Consider the following 25,208-nt stretch of genomic DNA (forward strand, 5'->3'; position numbering starts at 1 on the left):
GGATACTTTACGAATAGTTTCATATTTGTACATACATGGTTTAAAAAAATATCTGAATTACCTGCCATTTCTAAAGAAATTTCATTGAATTGTTTACCCGAAATAGTTGACAAATATATATATATATATATATATATATATATATATGCTGGACACTAGTTTTTTTACATACTTTAGGGGTGGTATGTACCAACACCAGGAAGGGGTATAAATGCGGGAAATGTCCATCTGGTATGGAGGGAGACGGTACAAAAGATGGCTGTACATTTCCTATCGTGAAATGTAGTGATAATCCTTGCTTTGAAAACGTGACTTGTATTGATACCAAAAAAGGACATGCATGTGGAAGTTGTCCCACTGGATTTATTGGTAACGGCTCTAAAAGTGGATGTACAAAGGTTATAGTTAAATGTAACAGTAGCCCTTGCTATTCAGGGGTAGAATGTACAAATACTGTTTCTGGTTACAAATGTGGATTATGTCCGTCTGGTATGAAAGGAAGTGGCGAAAGGAATGACTGTTTCCCGTCTTGCGTACCAGAATCTTGTTTTGATGGCGTAGTGTGCTCCGAGACAGAAACTGGGTATGAATGTGGACCATGTCCAGATGGTATGACGGGAGACGGAACTAAAACAGGCTGTAATCAGATGATTGTGACGTGTGCTACAAAACCGTGCTTTGATGGCGTAGAATGTATCGACACAAAGACTGGTTTCTTGTGTGGCTCATGCCCCTTTGGAATGACAGGCAATGGTAGTATCATCAGCGGTTGTGGTCTTTTGACTTGTACTGACAGTCCATGTTTTCATGGTGTGTCTTGTGAGGACACTGATGACGGATACATTTGTGGAAAGTGTCCGAGAGGTTATGAAGGAAATGGGACACACTGCATCGATATTGATGAGGTATTAACGCTTGATTATTTCCCATTTTTTAATTTCAATTTATTTTGTTATAAGAAAACAATTATTTATGTTTTAAATAACCCCTCCTTTAATATAGATTTACTTATATTTTAGTATATTGTAAGGCTTTCCCTAGCTCTTAGGTTTGACATTATCCATTTTCTTCTTTTACAGTGTTCTCTAGCCAATCCCTGCAGCAATTTGACTTCCTGTATTAATACAAACCCTGGGTTTGAATGTTCTGAATGTCCCTTTGGTTACACAGGTAATAAAGTGGAAGGACTGGGAGTAGAGGATTTCTTCGAACAACAGGTACTTGTATACATATTAAGTCTAGGATATGGTGATAATATTGAAATCAACTTTCCTGGGGTACGTATTTGTGGCAGCCTTTCTCTTTCTGCTAAACTGATTGATTAGTTTGCCTTTTCATTTTGTTTCGTGTGAAATTGTGAAATATAGAACTTTTGACCAGCCTTTGTTTGTTTCCCATATGATTTGTTCTAGGTATATCATATTGTAGGTTTGCCATGATATAGATGAGTGCAGAGAAGGTAATGGTGGTTGTACCAACTTTTCTTCCTGTGAGAACACTGTTGTAAGTATTTTTTTCATCTCGCATGTAATTATCAGCGAAATCCACTATTCACCCGAGCAATATTTCACTTCACAATCCTATCGGTCACTTAAAGTGAAACATCATTATCAACTAAATATCATTTATTCTCTAAAATATTTTTCCAGGGTTCATTCATTTGTGGCTCGTGTTTTGATGGTTACTACGGAAACCAGACTGTTGGCTGCAGAAAACTTGGAACTTTATGTCCAGATCACGATACGGAATGTGATATTAACGCAAGATGTATCAAACATCGGCGCCAGGCCGGATTCTTTTGTCAGGTAAACCAGCGACCGAGAGCTCTGTCAGAGGGGTTAAAGGCCGTGAGGTCTTTAATTTTGAAACGAATAAAAGTTTTAAGTAGGTCAATGAGTGCCAAGGCTACATCAGTTTTCAAAGACCCCGATGTAGCAAAAACATTGTCTATTATACATGACAAATATGTTGTCGTACAAGCAGACAAAGCCCAAAACAACATTGTTTTTGTCTGCAAAACGTTTTATATCCAATGTTTATTATCAGAGGTAGACGTAGAAAATAATAGCAGTGATAAGACCTACACTGCTACCACTCTCTCCAAAAAGAGATTGTGGAAAACCATAAATCTGTGCTATTCTCTTTTGGTCTCTCTACCAAGGACGATGATTGTGATTTACCGTCTATGTACTGGATTCCTAAACTTCACAAGAATCCATACAAACAACGTTTCATAGCTGGATCTGCAAAATGTACCACCAAACCTCTTTCAAAACTTTTAACGTCTATACTCACAACTGTCAAAGAGGGTCTACAGTCCTACCACAATACTTCTTACTCCCGTAGTGGTATCAATTCAATGTGGATCCTGAAAAATTCGAAAGATCTTTTGGAGACAATCAGTTCAAGACTATTATCTGAATATAATAGCATTAAAACCTATGATTTTTCAACACTGTATACTTCTATTCCCCATACTCAGTTAAAATCCCGACTTAAAAAACATTATGCATCGTTGTTTTTCCAAAAAAGATGGTACACCTAGATACAAATATATAGTTCATGGTACAGATTCCTCATACTTTGTAAGAAATAATTCCCAATCATCTTCCAAATATACAGAGGAAGATGTTTACAAAATGCTGGAATTTTTAATCGACAACATATTTGTCCAGTGTGGTGGACGTGTTTTACAACAAACGATCGGCATTCCAATGGGAACAAATTGTGCTCCTTTACTTGCTGACCTATTCCTTAATTCACTCTTATGAGGCTGACTTTATAGCTGATCTGATCAGAAAGAAAGAATATCGTTTGGCTAGATCCTTCAATCTCAGTTTCCGCTATATAGATGACGTACTATCTTTAAACAATCCTGATTTCGGGGATTTGATACATCGCATCTACCCAAAAGAACTTGAGATAAAGGATACTACAGACACTGTGAAGTCAGCCTCATATCTTGACCTACACTTAGAAATCGATGGTAAAGGAAAACTATTGACCAAACTTTACGACAAACGTGATGACTTCATTCAGAATTGTCAACTTTCCTTTCATCTGTGGCAACATCCCTTCGGCTACTGCGTATGGAGTGTTCATATCACAACTCATACGTTATGCCAGAGCTTGCCGAAACTATGCAGACTTTTTGTATCGCGCTAGAACTCTAACAAATAGGCTTCTGGAACAAGGTTATGTTGTTACAAGATTGAAGTCATCACTACAGAAGTTTTATGGTCGTTATCATGAACTCGTGGATCGTTATGGTGTATCCATCAGCACCATGAGAACTGATTTATTCAACGGGTCATAGGTTTCCTTCCCTCGTTTGTCTACCCCGGACTTGACTTTTTATGAGCAATTCGGCGGGTGTTTCTAGAAAAGCAGAGGACGCTTACCCTACCGGTGCACCTGGTCCATGCTCCCAGTTTTTAGTGGAGTCCGAGTTGCTCATTTACTTTTGTTACTTTGTATGTATGATTTTAGTTACTTTATGTTCTTTGTTATGTATGTCTGTTTTCCATATCTGGTCTTTGTCCCTGGATTACATTCTTTTGATTACCGCTATAACCTTGGTTCCCTTGATTACTCTGTTACAAAGGTAAACCTTTCATTTAAAATATGCCACAAACAATGTTGAAGAATTGAATGGTAAGGGGGGGAATCCTATTTCACGCTTTTGTTCTATCATCCGTTGAATCCATGGCATCTGTGTGTGTTTTTTTACAAATGAAAAAGTGGCACTGTAGATGCTGTAGAAGGTAAAAAGAAAATCAGAATGCACGAAAAAGACACACCCTAAGGTAACAACCATTTGATTATCCGGAAGAGACTATGGATTTTCTTTCAGTTTTGAGAAAAAAATGATAATTTCATCAGTGTGAAAATGATATTGTTTGTTGCACTCTCAACTTTTACTGGTTTTAACCATATATTTGGTTCTCGACCAAAAAATATGTTCTCGACTTGTCGCGAAAAACAAGAAACTATTTTTGGCAAAAGGCGAAAAAAATTTGTCTCAGAAAAATATCCATAGCCCCTCCCCAACAGACAATCACATGTATCCCGCCAGATTATGATTACATGTATGTAAGTATTTTTTTAAGAATTATTAAAATATCGTCTAGTGCTTGTTTTAAAAAAAAAACAGCTTCAGAAAAGGGTTCTTTTGTCGAGTTAACACTTACTTAAGCTATCACGTTCATTTCGTCTGACTCTGCAAAGAGTATGTTGGTTAGGTATTAAGATGGATACAAAAAATGAGGTATCCCTATTAATATGATTGCAGCCCTTAGCGACAAGCATAACTCTTTTGGTCTGATCTGCTGTTAATTAAAGTTAAGTTAAAAGCGGGAGACATTTTGCGAATGTTTTAATTAGTGTAAACAGTATTTTATTAAAGAAAGAATATGTTAACACAGTAATAAACATAGTGGGGATTGAAAACAAATGACGCAGCACTTTAGATTCCTTTCCTGTTTTATTTACAATACAGTGATTTCCCTTTATAGAATGATTTCTTTATTTGAACGCAGTGTAAAATTGGATATGCTGGCGATGGGTTTACGTGCGGTAAAGACTCAGATATAGATGGCGTCCCTGACGATTCCTTGGAGTGCATTGGTCAAAGTTGTCTGAAGGTGTGTGTATTATGTAAATGTCTTATGTTGTAACTTAAGATTTGAAAAAAGAGAAATTTCATGAGAAATTTGACTGTTAACTTAACAAAATTATAAATCACAGTTGACCATCCATTCGTTACCAAATTCGATTTGTTAATTTCTTTCATAAAGCATTACGTGGCATCTCCACCACATTGGAAAATACATTTTATTACTAACAAAAATTTTGGAATCTAGGTTCCCTTGATTACTCCTTTGCCCTATTTTCCCAAAATGTTTTGCAGTTTAAACGTTAAAAACTGTGTTTTATTAATATAAATTTGTACTATTAAACTTTTCCTAACTTCTGGATAATTTATATAAAATTATAGGACAACTGTCGGTTGATACCGAACAGTGGACAGGAAGACACTGACAGTGATGGTGTCGGCGATGCCTGTGATAGCGATATCGACGACGACGGAATACCAAACAACCCGGTAAGCCTATAGTAATGTTACTTGCAAAGGGCTCCAATTATTTTGAATCAATACATAATAAATACAAACAAACGAAAAGCAAAAAGAAAACACACAGTACCATCCCATCTATTCTGCTCTAGCGGAGAACACCTGAACATCTCAACTTTTATTTTTAGGATAATTGTGTGTTTGTATCGAACCCGGACCAAGAAAATATACGGAATGACGACGATCAATACGGGGATGCTTGTGACAACTGTCCAACAGCGTCAAACCCAGACCAGATAGACACAGACGGTGACGGGATTGGGGACGTGTGCGACCATGATATTGATAATGACGGTATGTATTAGGATTAGTTTAAACCAAGATCAGATCATCACAGAAAGAGATGGACCATGCAGGTACAGTTAATATGTCTGTACTAGAACGTACGGGTTTATCTAGATCAAATGGTTACAGACGCAGACATTCCATGCAAGTATAAATATATACAGTATGTACTAGAACTGGTTTTTACCAAGATCAGATGGTTACATAGTACGAATTTCCTCTGACCCTGTAACCCTCCTCTTTTTTTTTGGGGGGGGGGGTATTGATATATCTGGTTGGGGTCAGTACAATGTTGCAGGATCAGAAGAAATTCGTACTAATGGTTACAGACGCAGACTTTCCATGCAGATACAGGTATACGGTATCTACTAGAACGAGTTTTTTCAAAGATCATGCAGATGGTTACAGACAGAGACATCCCATGCAGGTACAGATTATGACGGTATGCTCAAACAATGCTATATTTAGTTGGGAGCAAGACAAATGAAATATACGGTATCGATAATATATATAACACTTAAGCATCAAAAAGATGGAACAAATAATGTGTCGTTGTCCTCGTTATACTGCGCTCGCTCGGTAAATATGTGGAAGACTCAAGTACCTTAAATTAACCATGAAGTAATTATTCATTGCAGGTCGACTTTGTCTCGTTTACTGGCGCATTTGTAAATATTTTAATTTTAATCATTTGTTAAAATGAATTAAATTACTTGGTGAAAAGAACTACAGTATGGATAGACGTTGTCAGCGAAGGAATACATGCTGTACCTCAATTCCTGAAATATTTGGTGTCAGTTCTTACAATGTAAATCAGTCTGTATGACGCTGTAGCAATGTAAATCAGTCTGTATGACACTGTAGCAATGTAAATCAGTCTGTATGACACTGTAGCAATGTAAACCAGTCTGTATGACACTGTAGCAATATTTACAGTTGTTACCGTACATAAACAATTGTACTGGAGGTGGTTTCGCGTGCATACAATTCAATACGTTCCAGTGTTAGACAAAAGATGTTAAAACCATTAATTAACGGTATTATTTTCCAAGTTGATAACCATTCCTTCTAAATCAACATGTTATGTAACTGTTCACTAATGTCATTCTTGGCTTCAAGCTTTGGGTATTTGTTACACCTGTTCTTAAAGTTTGAGGTGTTATATCAGTTATTTTAAAATGTATGAGATTAAAGTAAATTTGGTTTTTATTGCCCAAATCACCACAAGGTGTACTTGAATTCACAATAATTTCCATGTTTGTCCCTTGTATCTAACAAGTTGATTTGTGTGCGCCCAAAGACGCATGCAGCCCACCATTGCCATTCGTCAGCCCATCTTTTAAAATACGTATACGAAGCCAAATAACTCAAAATATTTCCTGCAATTAAAATAAACTTTGGTGAATCGATTCTACCATTTTATGTTAGCTCCTGTTCGATTTTCATGATTTTTTTCATTTATTCATCCGAAATGGATGCTCCCCTATTTTCGGGCAATAACTCAAAAACACTTACACCAGTTTTAATGAAATTTTGAGGTTATTTTTATTTCTTTTAATGTAATTAAACTTTCTTTTAATTTTTGTGAACACATTTTAATTTTTGCGTTATGAGACTTTTCCTATTGGTCTATCAGGTCAGAGCCATACCTTCTATATAATGATCATGTATTTTAACCGTGCATTTGTAAGGCATGCTTTTTTGGTGACGAGCAATATTTTTGTGACAATTTTTCGAGCGTCTACGTTTTCTTGGAACAGCATGTGCAAACAAACCAAACATATACAGGTATCATCAAGTAGCCCAATGTCTCCGCTTTACAATTGGGATAAAACTTAGGGTTTTGGGGTAAAATGGAAGAAAAATGTACCCCTACCCCACGGAAAAATCGCTTAAATTGACATAGTTATCCATGTCAAAACCCCTAGAGTATTTAATCCTTCAGTAAAAAATGGCTTATTTGATAATTTCTGTTTAGTATTATCACAATTAATACTTCTGGGTGTCTTTTGATGAATTTTGTCGATTTCCGTAGTCAGAATTTATCGAGAAAAAAAAGTGAAAAATGGGATTTTCGATTTTTCCGTAAAAAGTCACATAAATTCGACTCTTCAGGTTATTGCTCAACTAAAAAGTCTCAAATCTGGTGTCATTCAATAGATGATTTAAAGTTCTATATTATAATAAACCACAAAAAGTTAATTTTTAGATATTTTTTTTAAAAAAATGTTAAAAATATTACCCTTACCCCTAGAAATTAAAACTGGTCTCAGCAACAAACAGAATTATCATTCACAGCATACTGACACTGTAGAACTCATATTTTAGGCATTCATAATTAAGATAATGATGTACCTAACATATCTGGCCAATTCATGCGCTTAGAGTTCCTTTTTTAGGTTACAATTACTGTAAAATCGTAGAAAATGAAATTTCAGAATTTCAGAATTTCTTCTATATCACCCGTTTTTGTATTTTTGTTTAGAGTACCGTAGTTTAAACAAGCTTTGTGTGATTTAGTACATTAATACAGTGTCTTAGCTTCCAAATGATCCCAAGTAATGAATATTTGAACTTTTTCAAGTCTAGTTAGGTGAAAAATTGCCATCCCTATCCCTAAAAAAATACCTTAACATGAACTAAAATGTTAATTTTTGGCATATAAACGGTGTAAAATAGACATGTTGAGTACAATTGCTTTAATTATCGATGTATCCAACATATCTTCTCATTTCAGACGCGTACTTTTTAGTTCCAATGTGACAATAATGAGTTTTTCATAAAAAAGGGAATTTTCGGAATTTCATATTTAAGATTTGTATCAGAATACAGTACATTAAAAACTATGATATCTGTGATGAGAATATGATAATTTGATGAGATATCCCGCAAGAATGGTAACTATGATGAAATATTTTACAAGTACGATTACTGTAGTTTGAATTAAAATTTGAAATGATAACTGTGAACACATATCTCACAAGTATGTGAACTGTGGTGAGATATCTCACAAATATGTGAACTGTGGTGAGATATCTTATAAGTATGATAAATGTGGTGAGATATCTTATAAGTATGATAACTGTGGTGAGATATCTTATAAGTATGTGAACTGTGGTGAGATATCTCACAAGTATGTGAACTGTGGTGAGATATCTTATAAGTACGATAATTGATGAGATTTCTTACCAGTATGATAACTGTGACGAGTTATCTCACGTGTATGTTAACTGTGATGAGATATCTCACAGAATGTTTACTCGATGATATATCTTACAAGTATGATAACTCAATTCAAGATTATTATCAGAATACAATAGCATTAAAACCTATGTTTTTTTTCAACCCTTTATACTTCTATTCCCCATACTCAGTTAAAATCCGACTCGAAAACATTGTACACCGGTTTTTACTCAAGAAAAGACTTTACACTTAGATACAGATATGTAGTACATGGCGGCGATTCCTCATACTTTGTTAAAAAAAATATTCCAAATCATCTTAAAAATAACCGAAGAACATGTTTTCAAAATGCTTGATTTTTTTTATCGAAAACATTTGTTCAGTATGGTGGATGCGTTTTTCAGCAAACGGTCGGCATTTCAATGGGAGCAAATTGTGCTCCTTTACTCACTGACCTATTTCTTCACTCTTATTAGGCTGACTATATAGCCGATCTGACCAAAAGGAAGGAACATCATTTGGCCAGATATCTTAATAACATTTGTCACTCTATAAATGACGTATTATCGTTAAACAACCATAGTTTCGGGGATTTTATACATCGCATCTACCACAAAGAAATTGAGATAAAGATTATTAGAGGCACTGTCAAGTCAGCCTCATATTTTGACCTACACTTTGAGATCGATGGAAAAGAAAACTATTGACCAAACTATACGACAAACGCGATGACTTTTCATTCCGTATTGTCAACGTTCCTTTCAACTGTAGCAACACCCCTCCCTTCAGCACCTGCGTATGGTGTTTTCATATCAAAACTCATACGTATATACCTTATGCCAGAGCTTGCCGTAACTACGCAGACTTTTTGTACCGCGCTAGTCTTCTTACAAGTCATCACTTCAGTTTTATGGTCGTCACCATGAACTTGTGGGTTGTTAGGTTTATCCATCTGCACCATGATTTGTTCAACGTGTCATAGTTTTCTCTTCCTCTTTCGTCTACCCCGGACTTGACTTTTTATGGACAACTCGGCGGGTGTTTCTTGAAAAGCAGAGGACAATAATTCTATCGGTGCACCTGGTTCATGCTCCCAGTTTTTAGCGGAGTCCGTTATTGTTACTTCGTACGTATCATTTTGGTTATTTTATATTCTTTGTTGTGAGTTTGTTTTCCCTGCCTGGTCATTGTCCTTGGATAACATTCTTTTGATTTACTCTGGAATCTTGGTTCCCGTGATTACTCACAAGAAATGGTAATTCGATGAGATCTCTCCCAACTATGATAATCGTGGTGAGATATCTCACAAAAATGATAACTGATCTTTTACAAGTATATTAACTGTGATGAGATCTCTTCCAAGTATGATAACTCTGATGAGTTATCTCACAAGTATGATGACTGTGATGATATTTCTTCCAAGTGTGATAACTGTGATGAGTTATCTCACATGTATGATAACTGCGATGAGAATATGATAATTATGGTGAGATATCTCACAAGAATGGACATCGATGAGATCTCTTACAACTATGATAACTGTGATGAGATATTTTATAACTATGAAACTGTGGTGAGATCTCTCACAAGTATGATAACTGAAATGGGATCTTTGTTCAATTGTCAAAATATCTTACGAGTTTGTTTACAGACCTTCGTTGTACTTACAGTGATACCTTATAAGTCTTTACTGTAATGAAATCCTTGAATCATTATAGAAATACCTAACGAGTATGAAATATGGATCCCCGTGGTTATGACTACTGATTTTATGTTTGTTTGTTTCATTTCAAAGAATTTACAGCGGGTATCATGACTGTGCGGTTGTTGTTTTTAGTTTTTAAGAAAGTAATCAAGGGAACCAAGGCTATAGCGGTAATCAAAATAATATAATCCAGGGACAAAGACCAGACATGGAAATCAGACATACACAACAAAGAACATAAAGTAACTTAAGTCGTACAAACAAAGTAACAAAAGCAAATGAGCAACTCGGACTCTACTAAAACCTGGGAGCATGGACCAGGTGCACCGGTAGGGTAAGCGTCCTCTGCTTTTCTGCTTTTAGAAACACCCGCCGAGTTGCGCATAAAAAGTCAAGTCCGGGGTAGACGACAGAGGAAAGGAAAACTATGACATGTTGAACAAATCAGTTTTCATGGCGCAGACGGATACACCATAGCGATCCACGAGTTCATGATGACGACCATAAAACTTATGTAGTGATGACTTCAATCTTGTAGCAACATAACCCTGTTCCAGAAGCCTATGTTAGAATTCTAGCGCGATACAAAAAGTCTTTTCGGCAAGCTCTGGCATAACGTATGAGCTATGATATGAACAATCAATACGCAGGTGCTGAAGGGATGTTGCCACAGATGAAAGGAAAGTTGACAATTCTGAATGAAGTCATCACGTTTGTCGTAAAGTTTGGTCAATAGTTTTCCTGTACCATCGATTTCTAAGTGTAGGTCAAGATATGAGGCTGACCTCACAGTGTCTGTAGTATCCTTTATCTCAAGTTCTTTGGGGGTAGATGTGATGTATCAAATCCCCGAAATTAGGATTGTTTAAAGATAACACGTCATCTATATAGCGGATGCTATAAGAATTCGACAACAAATATCAATACAGTGAGGAATTCTTTGATTCATTTGTAAGGAGACCTAATGAGACTGATGATATGGAGGATATATTTGGTTTCTTTTGTTTTTTTTTTTAGGGATCCCTAACGAGTATGATAACTGCGAGAAGACGTTTAACCCTGACCAAAACGATGAAGACAGTGACGGTGTAGGTGATGTGTGTGACAATTGTCTTGGTGTACCTAATTTCCAACAGGTGAGAATTGTCTTGGTGTACCTAATTTCCAACAGGTGAGAATTGTCTTGGTGTATCTAAATTCAACAGGTGAGAATTGTCTTGGTGTACCTAAGTTCCAACAGGTGAGAATTGTCTCGTTGTATCTAAATCCAACAGATGAGAATCGGCATTTATTAAACAATGCTTGTTATTTTTTGTTTATTGTTTTTTTTTTTTTGTTTTGTTTTGTTTTGTTTTTGTTTTGTTTTTTTTTTTTGTTTTTTTAGTGGTGTAACCTTTTTCCCTTCGTTGGAACTCTGTTCTGATTTTTATATACCTTGTCTTCTGTTGTATTCAGTTTCGAATCTTATCTTTTATGCGCCACTCGAAATTATTGGTGTACCATTGTTTATAGTAACATTATTTTCAAATAAATATCATGATTAATACACGAATAGCAGAAATATACCAATAAATACATGTGACAATATAAGAAATTTTTGTTAATGTCACTTTAAACAATGAAGTTTTTTTCTGGTTTTCAGTTTGACGATGATAGTGATGATATTGGAGACGAATGTGACACAAACGTCGATGAGTATGTTGTTATTTCTTGCTATGTTTGGTGTGTGATCGATATCAAATAGTAAAAAAACAAAGTGGTTTGACATGACTTTAATAAAACACTGTTCTACTCACTTAATGAAACCAGTATTTATTAACCAGTTACTAGCTTGTTTTAAACTATCTCTGGTATACTCTGGTATTATTTTTTTATTCAACCTGCGTTGCTTACCCTTTTTTAGCTCCTGTCTTTATTTCAGTTAACAACCATTTGAGGTGCCTCCGTGGCTAGTCTTTTTCATGGTTTTCAGTATCGAAATAAAATTGATCTTTTTATTTAACAAATGGTTACCCACGATTCATACTTTGATTAATGCCTGTTTTATAATTGTGAAATGTCTGTGTTGTATTATCGCTCGTTTGATGCTGTTACCTAATTTAGATTAATCTATTTCATTTAGACATGATTTTTATTTTTATTGTAGCATATATCGTTGCCTGTTGTGTCTACATCTAGTCCTTGGTATCACCTTTTTACATTGCGTATCTTTGTTGCCAAAAAGTTATTCTTTTTGAACTTTGAAGTTACTAGTATCATTAACCCTGTTGCGATTTTTTCAGAGACAGAGATGGGGTTCAGGATGATATTGACAATTGCCTGGATCAATCCAATGCTGACCAGCTGGACACTGACCATGATGGAATAGGTCTGTTATCATATTATAAAGTTTCATAGGTATCTTTCCTGTCTGTTTTGTATTTAATTTTACTCGTTTTTCAAGCGATAATCGTTGATCGTTCTAATTTCCGAACATATATCCAGCCTAAATTCTGTACATTATCAAACATTTGATTTTTAATTATTTTACCAGGTGATGATTGTGACCATGATGACGACAACGATGCTATTCCAGATCTGCTTGATAACTGTCCTCTTGTGTTCAATCCGAACCAGACAGACACAGACGGTATGTAATTATAGAACCAAACAGACACTGATGGTATGTAATTATGATAAGTAATCGTCTATAATTATCTTTTATTGTATGAGACTATTTTATACATGTACCTATATTGAATCATAAATGCTGTTTTGTCATTGTCCCAGTGGGCCCATGATTGGTTCAATAAAATACTTTGTACTTTTTATCAGCAGAAGGTCATTAATTGATTTGGAATTATAAAATTACAGGGGATGGTTTTGGAGATGACTGTCAATTTGACAGTGACGGAGACGGTTATCCCGATGATCGAGATGTATGTCCATACAATGCAGAAGTATACGCAACTGACTTCCGGTCGTATAAAACCGTGATCTTGGATCCTGTCGGAGATTCACAGATTGATCCCAAATGGATCATTTTACACGGCGTAAGTGTTTTAACGTTCATAAAGCTTATGGTGTTCTCATCACTACCACAAAGATTTGTGCATATTTTATCGACACTAATACCTTTCGCTAATACAGTATTTTTGAAAGCTCTTTGAGCTCATTATTTGTTGGCAAAAAAGAAATTTCTCTTAATTACGCAAAACTTTCACGTAATAACGAAAATGAGCTCAATGGGCTTTCGTATTAGTAAGTACATGTATTTCAACAGAAATAGTAATTATATTTATCTTGAAATTTGATTACTTTTATATATTTATATTTGGCTTTAACTACATGCTTAACAAAAAGGGGTCTTCGATATTTTTTCTTATGTCTTAAGAGATTTTTCGGTTGAAAAAATGTTTACTATAAATTATGGTCTCCAATGATTGTTTAATTGATCGATAATTTAGAAGTACCATTCAATATAAAATTCAGACTGCCTGTGGTAGAGGTAATTCATGCTTTAGAAAACCCGCCGAAAAAAGCCATTTTTTTCGGTCTATATGTACTGTATTTTTACTTAAATATCATAGTCCTTTCTGTTCAAATCTGCGTTTTATGAAGCAACCAAATTAAGAAGTGTCAATTTCCTACATATTCTAATTTTTTTGTCTCAAAAGTGCAACAACTGAATGCTCAGCGTGGTTGTGTGGTCAGTATCTGATCTTGATTCTTAATAAGGAATTTAGTGGGTTTTTAATCTGTGCATGAATCACCTCATGTCTGACTTTTATAAAGTCTGCTGTTCAAAAATGTTTTATTTTTATACAAGTTTGTTAGATGACTATACTGCAATAGTATTTCAAATTTTCTGATGTATTTCAGGGTGCAGAAATTTACCAGGTGATGAACAGCGATCCAGGGGTGGCTATCGGTAAGTTTGTGCATGTAAAAGAGTTGTCAAGGGAACCCAGATTTCAGCAGGAATCAAAATAATATAATCATAGGACAAAGACCAGACATGGAAAACAGACACACACAACAAAGAACATAAAATAAGCAAAGTAAAACATACAAAGTAGCAAAAGTAGAATTGTTGTAATGTTTTTTTTTTTTGTTTTTTTTTGTTTGTTTGTTTGGTTTTTTTTGGGGGGATGATCGGTGAGTATTTGTATGTTATGTCCAAGCACATATATTTGATTTGGTTATCTGTATATCATGATGTTGTGATGATCCAGTTTGATTAATTTATACATGGCGCTATGAACGGATACGTTCATGATGGTGTGGTGTTCCAGTTTGATTGATGTATACATGGCACTATCAACGGATACGTTCATGATGTTGTGGTAATCCAGTTTGATTGATGTATACATGGCGCTATCAACGGATACTTCCATGATGTTGTGGTGATCCAGTTTGATTGATGCATACATGGCGCTATCAACGGATACGTTCATGATGATGGTGTGGTGATCCAGTTTGATTGATGTATACATGGCGCTATCAACGATTACGTTCATGATGTTGTGGTGAACCGGTTTGATTAATTTATACATGGCGCTATGAACGGATACGTTCATGATGGTGTGGTGATCCAGTTTGATTGATGTATACATGGCGTTACCATGGCGCTAACTCAACGGTTACGTTTATGAGAATAATAAAAGAAGCTAATATGAGGTCTGTTGAGCTATATTAAGGTGGCGATGTATTTTTTTGATAAGCTACTGTCGGTGCAGAACGGGCTTTTGAAAAGTAGTTTATATTTCTTTAAATTATGTGTTTATTCAGTCAAACCCTTTTTTCGTTACGAATTAATTGTAAACTAGATTCTTGAACATATTTTTCTAGGTTACTAAATGAAGGGTGCAGATTTATGAAAAAAAAATTGAGACCGTCTGCTTTTCGTTGTAACTGAATTTAATATGAAGAAAGTTTTTATTCTGTCGAGCCGTCCACACAGCCATGGGCTGTTTTGGGAGAGGATATATCCAACATTATGACAAAATATTAGATTATTTAGTCTTAAAATATAGCATTTCAATCTAGGTCACTGTGTTAAATTGCATATCAAGCGTTAGCTATAGACCCACCCAAAACAACAATGGAAAGTTAACGACACCAGTGATTCCTATTGACTTTTGTGTTATAGGTATTTTACTTTTAAAGAGGGTTATCCAACCAGAAAACTGTTAAAACAAGTGGTTGTTCAACATATTGAAGGCCTCAATAACTATACCAGAAGGAATAGGATCTAGAACGACGTAAGATTTTATTGCTACTACAGTCAGAGATAAAATAAATTTCTCGTTTAAAAAAAAATTTCGTTGAGAGATACTTTAAAAACACGCAATGCATAGGAAATCTTAAATGGGTACTGGAATATGATTAATTATTTTGATTTACTTACTTTAAGTACATGTCTTATTATTTTGGAATCATTACGATCCATTCATTCATTATTAGGTGAAGGATGGCGGATGGAGGAGAACAGGTCATTAGTTTTCCGTCACCCGACCTGAAACCAGTGGAGGAAAAACAACAAAGAGTTTTGTCGTTTGAATCACTACCAAGAGAAGGCGAAGATGTAGAGAAAACTCCAGATGTCGTCCATGAAATAATCAAACTAAAGAAACAAGCAGAGGAACGGACACTTCAAGAACAGTCACAAGAGCCGGAAAGGAAGGGAAAGTCATCACCTTACCTTATTCAAGGGACTGAAAGAAGTTCAACCACTCCTATACAGAGAAAAACATCCCCAATTCCTCGAAGTCATTCCAAAGTGTCCACGGGTTCTAAAAAGGCGAAACAAACACCAAAGACCCCAGTGACTCCTAAAACCCCACCAACGAATACCATAAGGAAATCACCGGACAAAAAATTTTCAGCAAAACCTTTGCAAACTAAGACTACATTTACACCAAGAAGTCAAAACATGTCTACAGGTAAAATACAGTTGTCTCCTATTCAGAGCTATACAAGTTCCCGTGCGAGTACTAGGAGCCGGTCTTCAGTTACTACTCCTGCGGCGAGCCCCAGTGTTTCCATTGATTTATCAGTCCGGGAACCAACAAAAGACTTTGAAGGATTGACTTGTACACCTTGTGAAAACCAGGATACTTACCACGAGGCTTTCTATTGGTGCCGTGACTGCAATGAAGCCCTGTGTGAGTCGTGTACTGAACACCATAAATCACTGCGCATGTCAAAAACTCACAAACTGATAAGAATTTCTGAAAATGATGAAATGCCCTTTACTATGCAAGTCAAGGAACAGTGTGGGTTCCATAAGCACAAAAGGTATGAGTTTGTTTGCTCTGAACACGATGCTGCTATATGTGCACAATGCGTAACTTCAACACACAAGTTTTGTCAAGACGTTTTGACCATTGACGAAGCAGCTCAGAAGTCATTGAGCTTCACTGACCTGAAACTAATAAGTGAGAAGTTCAAAACGTGGTCTCAAATGGTTGAAAAACTTCAAACACAAAGGACTCGCAACCTACGTGAGTTGGAACTCCAACGTTCCACGATCGAAAAGGAAATAAGAAAGTTTAGGGATGATTTAGTGAAGCACTTTGATGCAATGCAGCAGAGGTCTCTGGACGAACTAGCAGAGGTATACGCTAAAAACCTTAAAGAAATAAAGCGACAAAATGACGCCCTTGCCGAACGACAGCTGTCCCTCGGTAGTATGCAGAGAGATATCAAAATGATGCAGAACTACGCCTCACAGTATCAAGTTTTCCTTGGAACTCGAGAGTTAAAGGATAAACAAGAACAGGAAATGAAACAACTCAAAATGTTTGAAGGCCAGTTTAATCTCGTTAGTTTGGAGTTCGTGGTTACAAACTTCATGGATCTGCCACTGAAAGTTGACAAGTTTGGCATTGTTAGAAGTAATGTCAAGGCGATGCCTCTTTCTTCAGATATTAAGTTTGAACAAAATGAAAAGAATAAAATAAAGCAGCCAGATCCGGCAGTTGTAACAACAATGCCAAGCAAAATCGTTCTTAAATCAAAGCAGTGTTTCTCAGTCGAAAAAGGAGGGAATTTTAACTTTATCCGTGGCGGTACAATTCTTCCCGACAATCGCGTTGTACTGCTGGACCATAACAATAAGTGTTTGATCGTATTGAGTCAAAAAGGATCGATGCTAGATAAGATCACATTCTACTCGTGCCCCTGGGATATCTGCACCCTAGATCCAGATAAAGTCGCTCTAACCATACCTGACAAAAAAGAGATCGTAATTATGGAAACTAAGAAGTTTACACTCGTGCATCAAATAAAGGTAAGCAACTCTTGTAGTGGTATATCAGCAATGGATGGAAGAATTGTCGTCGTTTCTGATAAAATCGGCTTCCTTATACTCGACAGGATGGGAACCATTGCGGCGACTATCAAAGCTGACGTCAGCGGCGTTCGGTATGTGGTCGCAGCATTCGGTAACATCTACTATACCGACTTTATCCGCAAGACTGTGAACTGTATTGACATGAGTGGGAATAAAGTCTTCCGTTTCCAAAATGATAACCTTAAATATCCTTGTGACATCACAGCAATCAGAGACGAATTTGTCCTTGTGACTGGATACAATTCTAAGAACTTGATTGCGGTGGCAGCTGACGGTAAATACCACGAGATAATCCTGACTCACCGTGACGGACTGATGTATCCCACAGCGGTTGACTATTGCCATGAGACGGGTTCATTTATGTTGTGTTCAAATAGAAGAGGAACGGTAGAAGTCTTTGAAATGACTTGATATCCACTTATAACTGATTAATGGTAGTTTTCTTTTATTGTAACTGCCCAAGTACACATATCAATGTATAATGGTAGATTAGTATCGTCGATTTGTAATAATTGTAACCTTGAATAAAGTCTTTTGCTTTCTTATAGGTGCATTTAGGATTTTGTATGCCGCTTTTGTCTGTATATCCATTTATTCTATAATAATTACGAATTTGATTAAACTTTCTAGTTGTATGAAAGATTGGCATTTGTAATTTGAAAAAAGATATATTTTTTATTTGTTAAATGCTTGTTAATGTAGAAATCCAACTTGAATGTGTTTTTTAACAATTTAGTAGCTTTGGATGAAATGTTCATTGATGTTGCTAATTCTAGGTTTACTCATAAGGAGTATCCAACTTATTAAACTCGTCAAAATTGTTCGATGCTAATCTATGCAATTTACACAATGGTTCATATAATTTGCAAATACAGATGAACCAGTGGTTATACTAAGATTTGTCGTTACAGACGTATTCTAGGGCAAACGGTAGTATGAGTGGCCGTTCATGTCAAAATAGCGTTATTTTCATCTAGATGGTATTTTCTGTCTAGATACTTCTAACAACTATCTAGATACTATTGACAAGTTCGTATAACTATCTAGATGCTTCATACAAGTATCTATATACTACTTACAAGTATCTAGATACATAAAAACTCCTCACGAGTATCTAGGTAGTTCGCAAAAGCATCTAGATGCTTCTCCCAACTATCTAGATGTTTCTCAAAAGTATCTGAATACTTCGCAAAAGCATCTAGATGTTTCTCACAATTTTCTAGATACTTCGCAAAAGCATCTAAATGCTTCTCACAACTATTTAGATAATTCTCACAAGCATCTGGAAGCTCCTCAAAAGCATCTAGATTCTTCGCAAAAGCATCTAGATCCTTCTCATAAGTATCTTGATGCTTCTTAAAAGCATGTAGATACATCGCACAACTATTTAGATACTTCTCACAAGCATCTAGATACTGGTGAGAAGTATCTAGATAGTTGTGAGAAGCATCTAGATGCTTTGCGAAGTATCTAGATACTCGTGAGGAGTTTTTATGTATCTAGATACTTGTATGAAGCATCTAGATAGTTATGCAAAGTATCTAGATACTTGTTAGTAGTATCTAACTAGTTGTGAGAATCATGTTAGAAGTGTCTAGAAAGAAATCTAGATGAAAATAACGCTATTTTGACATGACGGCCACACAAACTGTAGGACAGTCTTAGCACGGTCTCATGACATCTTATACATTATATTTGTACAGTGAATGTGTTATAACCTATACTGTTGAATGGGGATGGCTTATTTATTAATTATTAAATAGACATATATTTATTTACGCCACCATTGTAGAGTTGTAACTGAAGTTTAGCAGGACATTGTACATTATCATGGTCTAAGGTGGATTTTTGGCCGAAAGACGGAATAGTCCAATCGGATCGCTTGCTACCATTCCCGATATCAGTTCGAAATTTACTATTTATTAATCAGTTTTGAAGTGGCTACCATTAACTATACATGTATTTGGAATCATATTTTTTTTTATTCCAATGCATTAATTATATAACAAGGCCTTTCGGTTGCTCGACTCCAGCGTAAAATTTTCAATATACCTGTCGGAGCCGATTCACAAATTATGCGGTTATGAATAATACGGTCATTGACAAGATACTTTGCAGACAATTATTTTGACTGATCTACTAATTAACTGACAACTATTATGACGATTGCGAAGTTTATCGTTGTTAAATGAAATGTTCACTTCCAAACTGGTTTATTTTAATTCCCTGTGAACCAAGATGACTAAACTCTGAGTTAGTATTTCAAAACTCGTTGTCTTTGAACGAACTGCGGTAGGGTTTTGTAGGGCGGTCAATTTGGGTCAACAAGGACCCTTATTGAACATCTAAAGCTTCAAATATCAGAATAGTTTCACCAGGATAAAGGTAACTGTTTTGTATTTGAAGCTTTACGGACATCCATCTGTAGTTTTACTGTCGAAAATTGAGTTGCCTCGCCAGGTAAACGGTTATCTCTTAATTCATCCACCACCAGCTTGCTTAAACTGAATTCATTAAGCCGCTCGACTTGAGTTCTATCATACATACACGAAGTGGCACCTGCTCAACTCAATTTGTTCTTATTAATTTATTAAAATCTTTTGTTTTAAAATATCTTCTGCGCCGCATACCAAAACAGAATTAGGTTATCCACATGCATTACACGAATTAAATAAGAAAAAAAACAAAACGAAAAGCACAGAATCACTAATAATGAGCGACTAAACATTTTCTCCCACAATATGACCTAGTGCAATGTATAACTATCCGAAATCAGAATGATCGAAAATAAACATGGTTACCCATTTATTCCATCACAGAAGTAGAAGTTGGATTCTTTCGTTCTATATATCTGTTCATAGTTATCTGGCAGTATTTTGTTTAACTGATATGGACAGCATTATCATGAAAATTATTCTCTTCCGTGATTTTGTCTGTATTTCATTATCTTGATATACATGAAATCCCCTTTTGGATATGTTTAAGAAAAAAAGTTTTGAGAATGTTGGGCAGCAGTTTTTAGTTTTTTCTTCTCCTTTTTCTTGTGATTTTAATCACATTTGAGATATTGTTAATTCTTCATGACCACGCCAAGTATTCAGAAACAAAAATAATACTTTTTTAGTGTTATGTACAAATTAAACACTAGAATATCAAGTGTGCTCCCGTTTTTGTTTGTTTGGTTGTTTTTTTTGTTTTTTTTTTTGTTTTTTTTTGTTTTTGTTTTTGTTTTTGTTTTTGTTTGTTTGTTGTTTTTTTGGTTTTTTTTTTTGGGGGGGGGGCTGAATAATTGACATGATGACTGTTTGAGAATTGCAAGATATCAAGGGTCCAATGTTTCAGGTTTATCTGTGACTGTTATATCTCAGCAACTTTAGTCAGTTAATATTGTATTCAGGATTTATTAATACTACACATAGGGAAATAGAAAGGCATGCATGCATGTTTAATTGGTATAAACTAAGGTTGTGGATTGGTAAACCAATTCTGTAGACACCATTTTTTGGACAATTACTCCGTTTCGGGAAGTTTCCAAGGCTATTGATGCTGGGTTCAGTTTGTGTACTGAGAAATGATCGAGTGGGTGAACTTTAACCTTCTTGCATACAATTACAACACCATCAAGTTATGGAAGGCTAAGGCACCACCTTTTTTTGCCGAAAAAGGGTGGGACTGGGATTATTTTGAAAAGATAAAATTATTCCAAATTTGAGCAAAAACATTTTTTTTACTTCCCCATGGATAGAAAAAGAACTATTACTCAATATTTTAGTCATGTAGATTTTCAAATATTTTTTCTCTATGGTGCTTATGAACAAAAATATTTTTGCACTTGAGAAAAACTCGAGAAATGACCTGTGCCTACATGTAATGGGTGTTTTTTTTCTAGTGTTTCTTATTACCATGTGTAAACGGTTGAACGATTCATTATAATGAAAGATTTAACTGAACAATAATATTCCCCACCCCCGCCCCCCCCCCCAAAAAAAAACCAAAACAAAACAAAACAAAACAGTGCGATGAAGTTTCGATCAAGTGAATAAAACATATAAAAATGTACACGCATGTTTATATAATGTTCTCAAATACACGTCATTAAATGAGACGACCACAAAAGTGCCACACTGTCCAAACCATGATCCCGTGTAATTTTGTGCAAATTTGAGCATAGTGAAGTGCCGGATGAGCTATATCACAGAAGCAAAATCCCGAAGGTGAACAAGTCATTTCATTCGGACGCTTTATCAGAGCCATATCTCCGATATACGTGCTTGGCATTGAGGTAGTAACTACCAGTTATACCACTAAAGAACTTTCGGTTGTTATCTACCGTCTACCCCGTCACGTAGCAATAATTTTAAAACACAAATATTTTTGGAAGAGTGTCTGGATTTTCTTGACTACATACTAGGGATACCTAATGACAATATGCTAACGGGAGATCTAAACTTCCATTCAGATGATGAATTTTACTGCGAAGCGCCTAGATTCAATTAAACGTTAGCCGATCGTGGTCTTACTCCACATGTCACCGGGGCTACGCATTTTCGTGGACATACGCTTGATGTGATTATTGCGGCGCGTTCGGTAACGTCGGAATTCGACGGTTGTTGACATTTTTCGTTTTTTGCTTGCTTGCTTATTGAAACACATGTACAGTATAGCGAAATATTCAATAATTTTTTATTGAAACATCTTAAACATTTCTTAGAAAACCGAAGATAGTAATTAAATTGATGATCAGTACTATTGGTAAATTTAAATGTGCGCATGAATGTGCGCCTTTGCATGGAAATGCAATCGCAACATATATGCGCACTCTGTCTGTCTAGAGAGAGAACATTGCAACTTTCTTTTTTGATAAGTTAAAATGTGCATTTTGATATACACGTATGATTTTATATTACATGTACCAATAGCAGAATTTGGACCTTTCACAACTTAGTATTTCGATTGAAAGAGCTTTCTATTGATCAGATAATCGGGCTTTCACAAACACCCATTAGACAGCCGCTCATTGATGAAGATTTTCATTTCATTTGCTCATTTGCGCTTTCCGAAATAAAAAAAAATGTTGGACTCCCTTTTCTACTTTCATTTTTTTTATTAGTATTTTCATACCCTTTTAAAGTTCTGTCAACTCTGTGTTGCGTTTCAGTCATTCCACTCCGATCGAATTCCTCTTAACTAAGAATTAATTCAATTCTTCTTTGGTTTATTAATATTCTTTCGTTGTTTAAAAACACGAAATAAAGATAATTTTTGTCTTTTTGTATCCCATCGATTTCGATTTTTTGTCTCTTTCAGTTGCATGTTGTATACTTGTAATTGCAGAGACGAGTTTAAGGGTCTGGTTCTTGTTATCTAAAACGGAAATTATTTCCGTTTTGTTTCCCCATTTCATTCCCGAACGGAAAACGTTCCAAACGTTCAAAAAGTGAAAGTTGGACAAATCACTAGACATTTGTTTTGTTCGAATTTTATCGGTTTTAAACAGTTTAAATCATGAAAAAATGAAATATGTATATTCCTAAGTATATGTACAATTACAAAGTATCATTATTTCATAGTAGAAATTGTCAATTGATTGTATAATTGCGTTGGAGCAAGAAATTTTCTCAACGAACCCGGAAAATATTGACATCTGACATTTCGTTAGACATTTTCAAAAAGGCACTGAAAATTTTATCAAATGCGGACGTTGAATTGCTTAAAGTATGTACATTTATAGGAAATATTAATCGAAAAAGAATATTGCGTAAATAAGTTCTTACTTTAATAATATAATTTCATAATTGAACACTTTTAGAAATCTGACCAGTTACCAACACTTTCATTTTTATATTGGATATTTTTTTGCCTAGAATTAACGCAATTTCGATGATTATCACATGGAGAACATAGGAAATTATTCTTCCATGCAAAATTTAGCGAAGTTCGTACCCTCTGCAATAGCTCAATTCACTATTTTAGCTTTTTTGGACCTACAGTTTGTTACACCTGACAGGCGAAATTTTGACGTTTTTACGGGTTTTTGGAAAGTTTAATGGATTATAAAGAATTAGAAAGACCATTTTTGACAAGTATTCAGAACTAATAATTTGTCCTGATTTCAACAGTATACAGCTTTCACATATTCACAGTTTTGGTTGTTTACAATAGTCATTAATAGTTTTTTCACCACATCCGCAATTTAGCGTGCGTAACGTCCATATTCTAATCGGCGAACTATCTATTGAAGAACTTACTCTTTGCAACAATAAATATGTACCATCGCTTGACCATTTCTCAATTGTACGCTGAACGTCCACAAACCACCGAAACGACAAGAGCCAATAAAGTTTCGTAAAGTTAAGGATATCATCATCGAAAATTTTGAAACTGACATTGTTAATTCGAATATCATTCCGGATCAGTCATCATCGCTTGATGATGATGTCTCAAAATATGACACTGTTTTCAAATCTATTCTAGAACATCATGTGCCTATGGAAACAAGAACTATAACCGACCAAATACAGAATGGCATAAAACACAGAATGGCACCAAACACAGAATGGCACAGAATGTCATCAAGCACAGAATGGCACCAAACACAGAATGGCATCAAACACAGAATGGCATACACAAGAATTGCACACCGCCAAGACGAAATGTCGTAAAGCTGAGCGTAAAATGCGGAGTACGAATCTTGAAATCCATAAACAGCTGTACAAGGAACAATGCGACCTACAAATTGTTAAGGAATTGTAAGACGGAGTTCTATTCTGATAAAATCATTTAAATTGGAAGTGATCCAAAAAAACTTTTTAATTTAACAAACAATTTACTTGGCAAAAAGAAGATCGTAGTTTTACTGACACACGACTGCGAAAAAGATCTTGCAAACAAATTTGGTGAGTTTTTTTCTCAACAAAAATCGAAACTATCGGGAGAAAACTTTCTGAAGCAAACCATTCCTCATCAAATGTTGAAGACCCGTTTTGTGCGGACGTGATCTTCGATGGTCAACCTCTTAATGCCCTCCAGCCTGCAACCGTAGAAGTCATTTGAAAAATTATTTCAAAGGCTTCTTCAAAATCATATTAACTGGACCCGATACGAACGTCGATAGCAAAATCGTGCTTGGCACCAATTATTACGAATATCATGAACATGTCACTACAGGAGTCATTTGTTCCAAAAACCTTCAAGGAAGCGATTGTGCGACCATTACTCAAGAAACCCGGGCTAGACAATGACATCTTTAAAGACTATCCTCCGGTTTCCAACCTTCCGTTTCTGTTGAAAGTGCTTGAAAAGATTGTTGAAAGCCGGTTAGAAAACCATCTCCAGGCAAATGGTCTATATGATAATGTGCAGTCCATCTACCGTGCTCACCACTCTACCGAGACGGCATTGCTATTGGTCCATCACGATATCACCGTCGCACTGGATAAGGTTCCACTAAATAGATAGATCACTGCAGATAACTGTATGACGGTTTGTGGAAATAAAGCTATGTTGAGGCACTTAAACAAGCAAAACATGTTTTTCCTGTAAAAAAGTATATATTTTTCAAAACG

General features: G+C 35.5%; 1 protein-coding gene across 5 annotated transcripts in view; it reads left to right on the plus strand.

The window, feature by feature from the left end:
- Positions 1–25,208, plus strand: part of LOC148623153 (uncharacterized) — a 46,254-nt gene that overhangs the window by 6,497 nt on the left and 14,549 nt on the right. For 3 of the 5 annotated variants that reach the window (XM_088573730.1, XM_088573732.1, XM_088573731.1), the window contains exons 8-20: positions 178–905; positions 1,080–1,217; positions 1,429–1,503; positions 1,650–1,805; positions 4,539–4,643; positions 4,997–5,104; positions 5,263–5,428; positions 11,325–11,443; positions 11,950–12,002; positions 12,590–12,675; positions 12,841–12,936; positions 13,161–13,339; positions 14,169–14,217. In XM_088573730.1, the coding sequence (XP_088429856.1) occupies positions 178–905; positions 1,080–1,217; positions 1,429–1,503; positions 1,650–1,805; positions 4,539–4,643; positions 4,997–5,104; positions 5,263–5,428; positions 11,325–11,443; positions 11,950–12,002; positions 12,590–12,675; positions 12,841–12,936; positions 13,161–13,339; positions 14,169–14,217 (2,058 nt within the window). Of the gene's footprint in view, positions 1–177; positions 906–1,079; positions 1,218–1,428; positions 1,504–1,649; positions 1,806–4,538; positions 4,644–4,996; positions 5,105–5,262; positions 5,429–11,324; positions 11,444–11,949; positions 12,003–12,589; positions 12,676–12,840; positions 12,937–13,160; positions 13,340–14,168; positions 15,551–15,752; positions 18,189–24,117; positions 24,391–25,208 lie in introns of those variants that run through there. The other 2 variants (XR_015920793.1, XM_088573733.1) reach the window with 2 other exon arrangements.

This window comes from Perna viridis, chromosome 3 (genome assembly GCF_037379345.1).
Source record: "Perna viridis isolate PV_CMFRI_1.1 ecotype Kerala chromosome 3, ASM3737934v1, whole genome shotgun sequence".
Classification (NCBI taxonomy): Eukaryota; Metazoa; Mollusca; class Bivalvia; order Mytilida; family Mytilidae; genus Perna; species Perna viridis.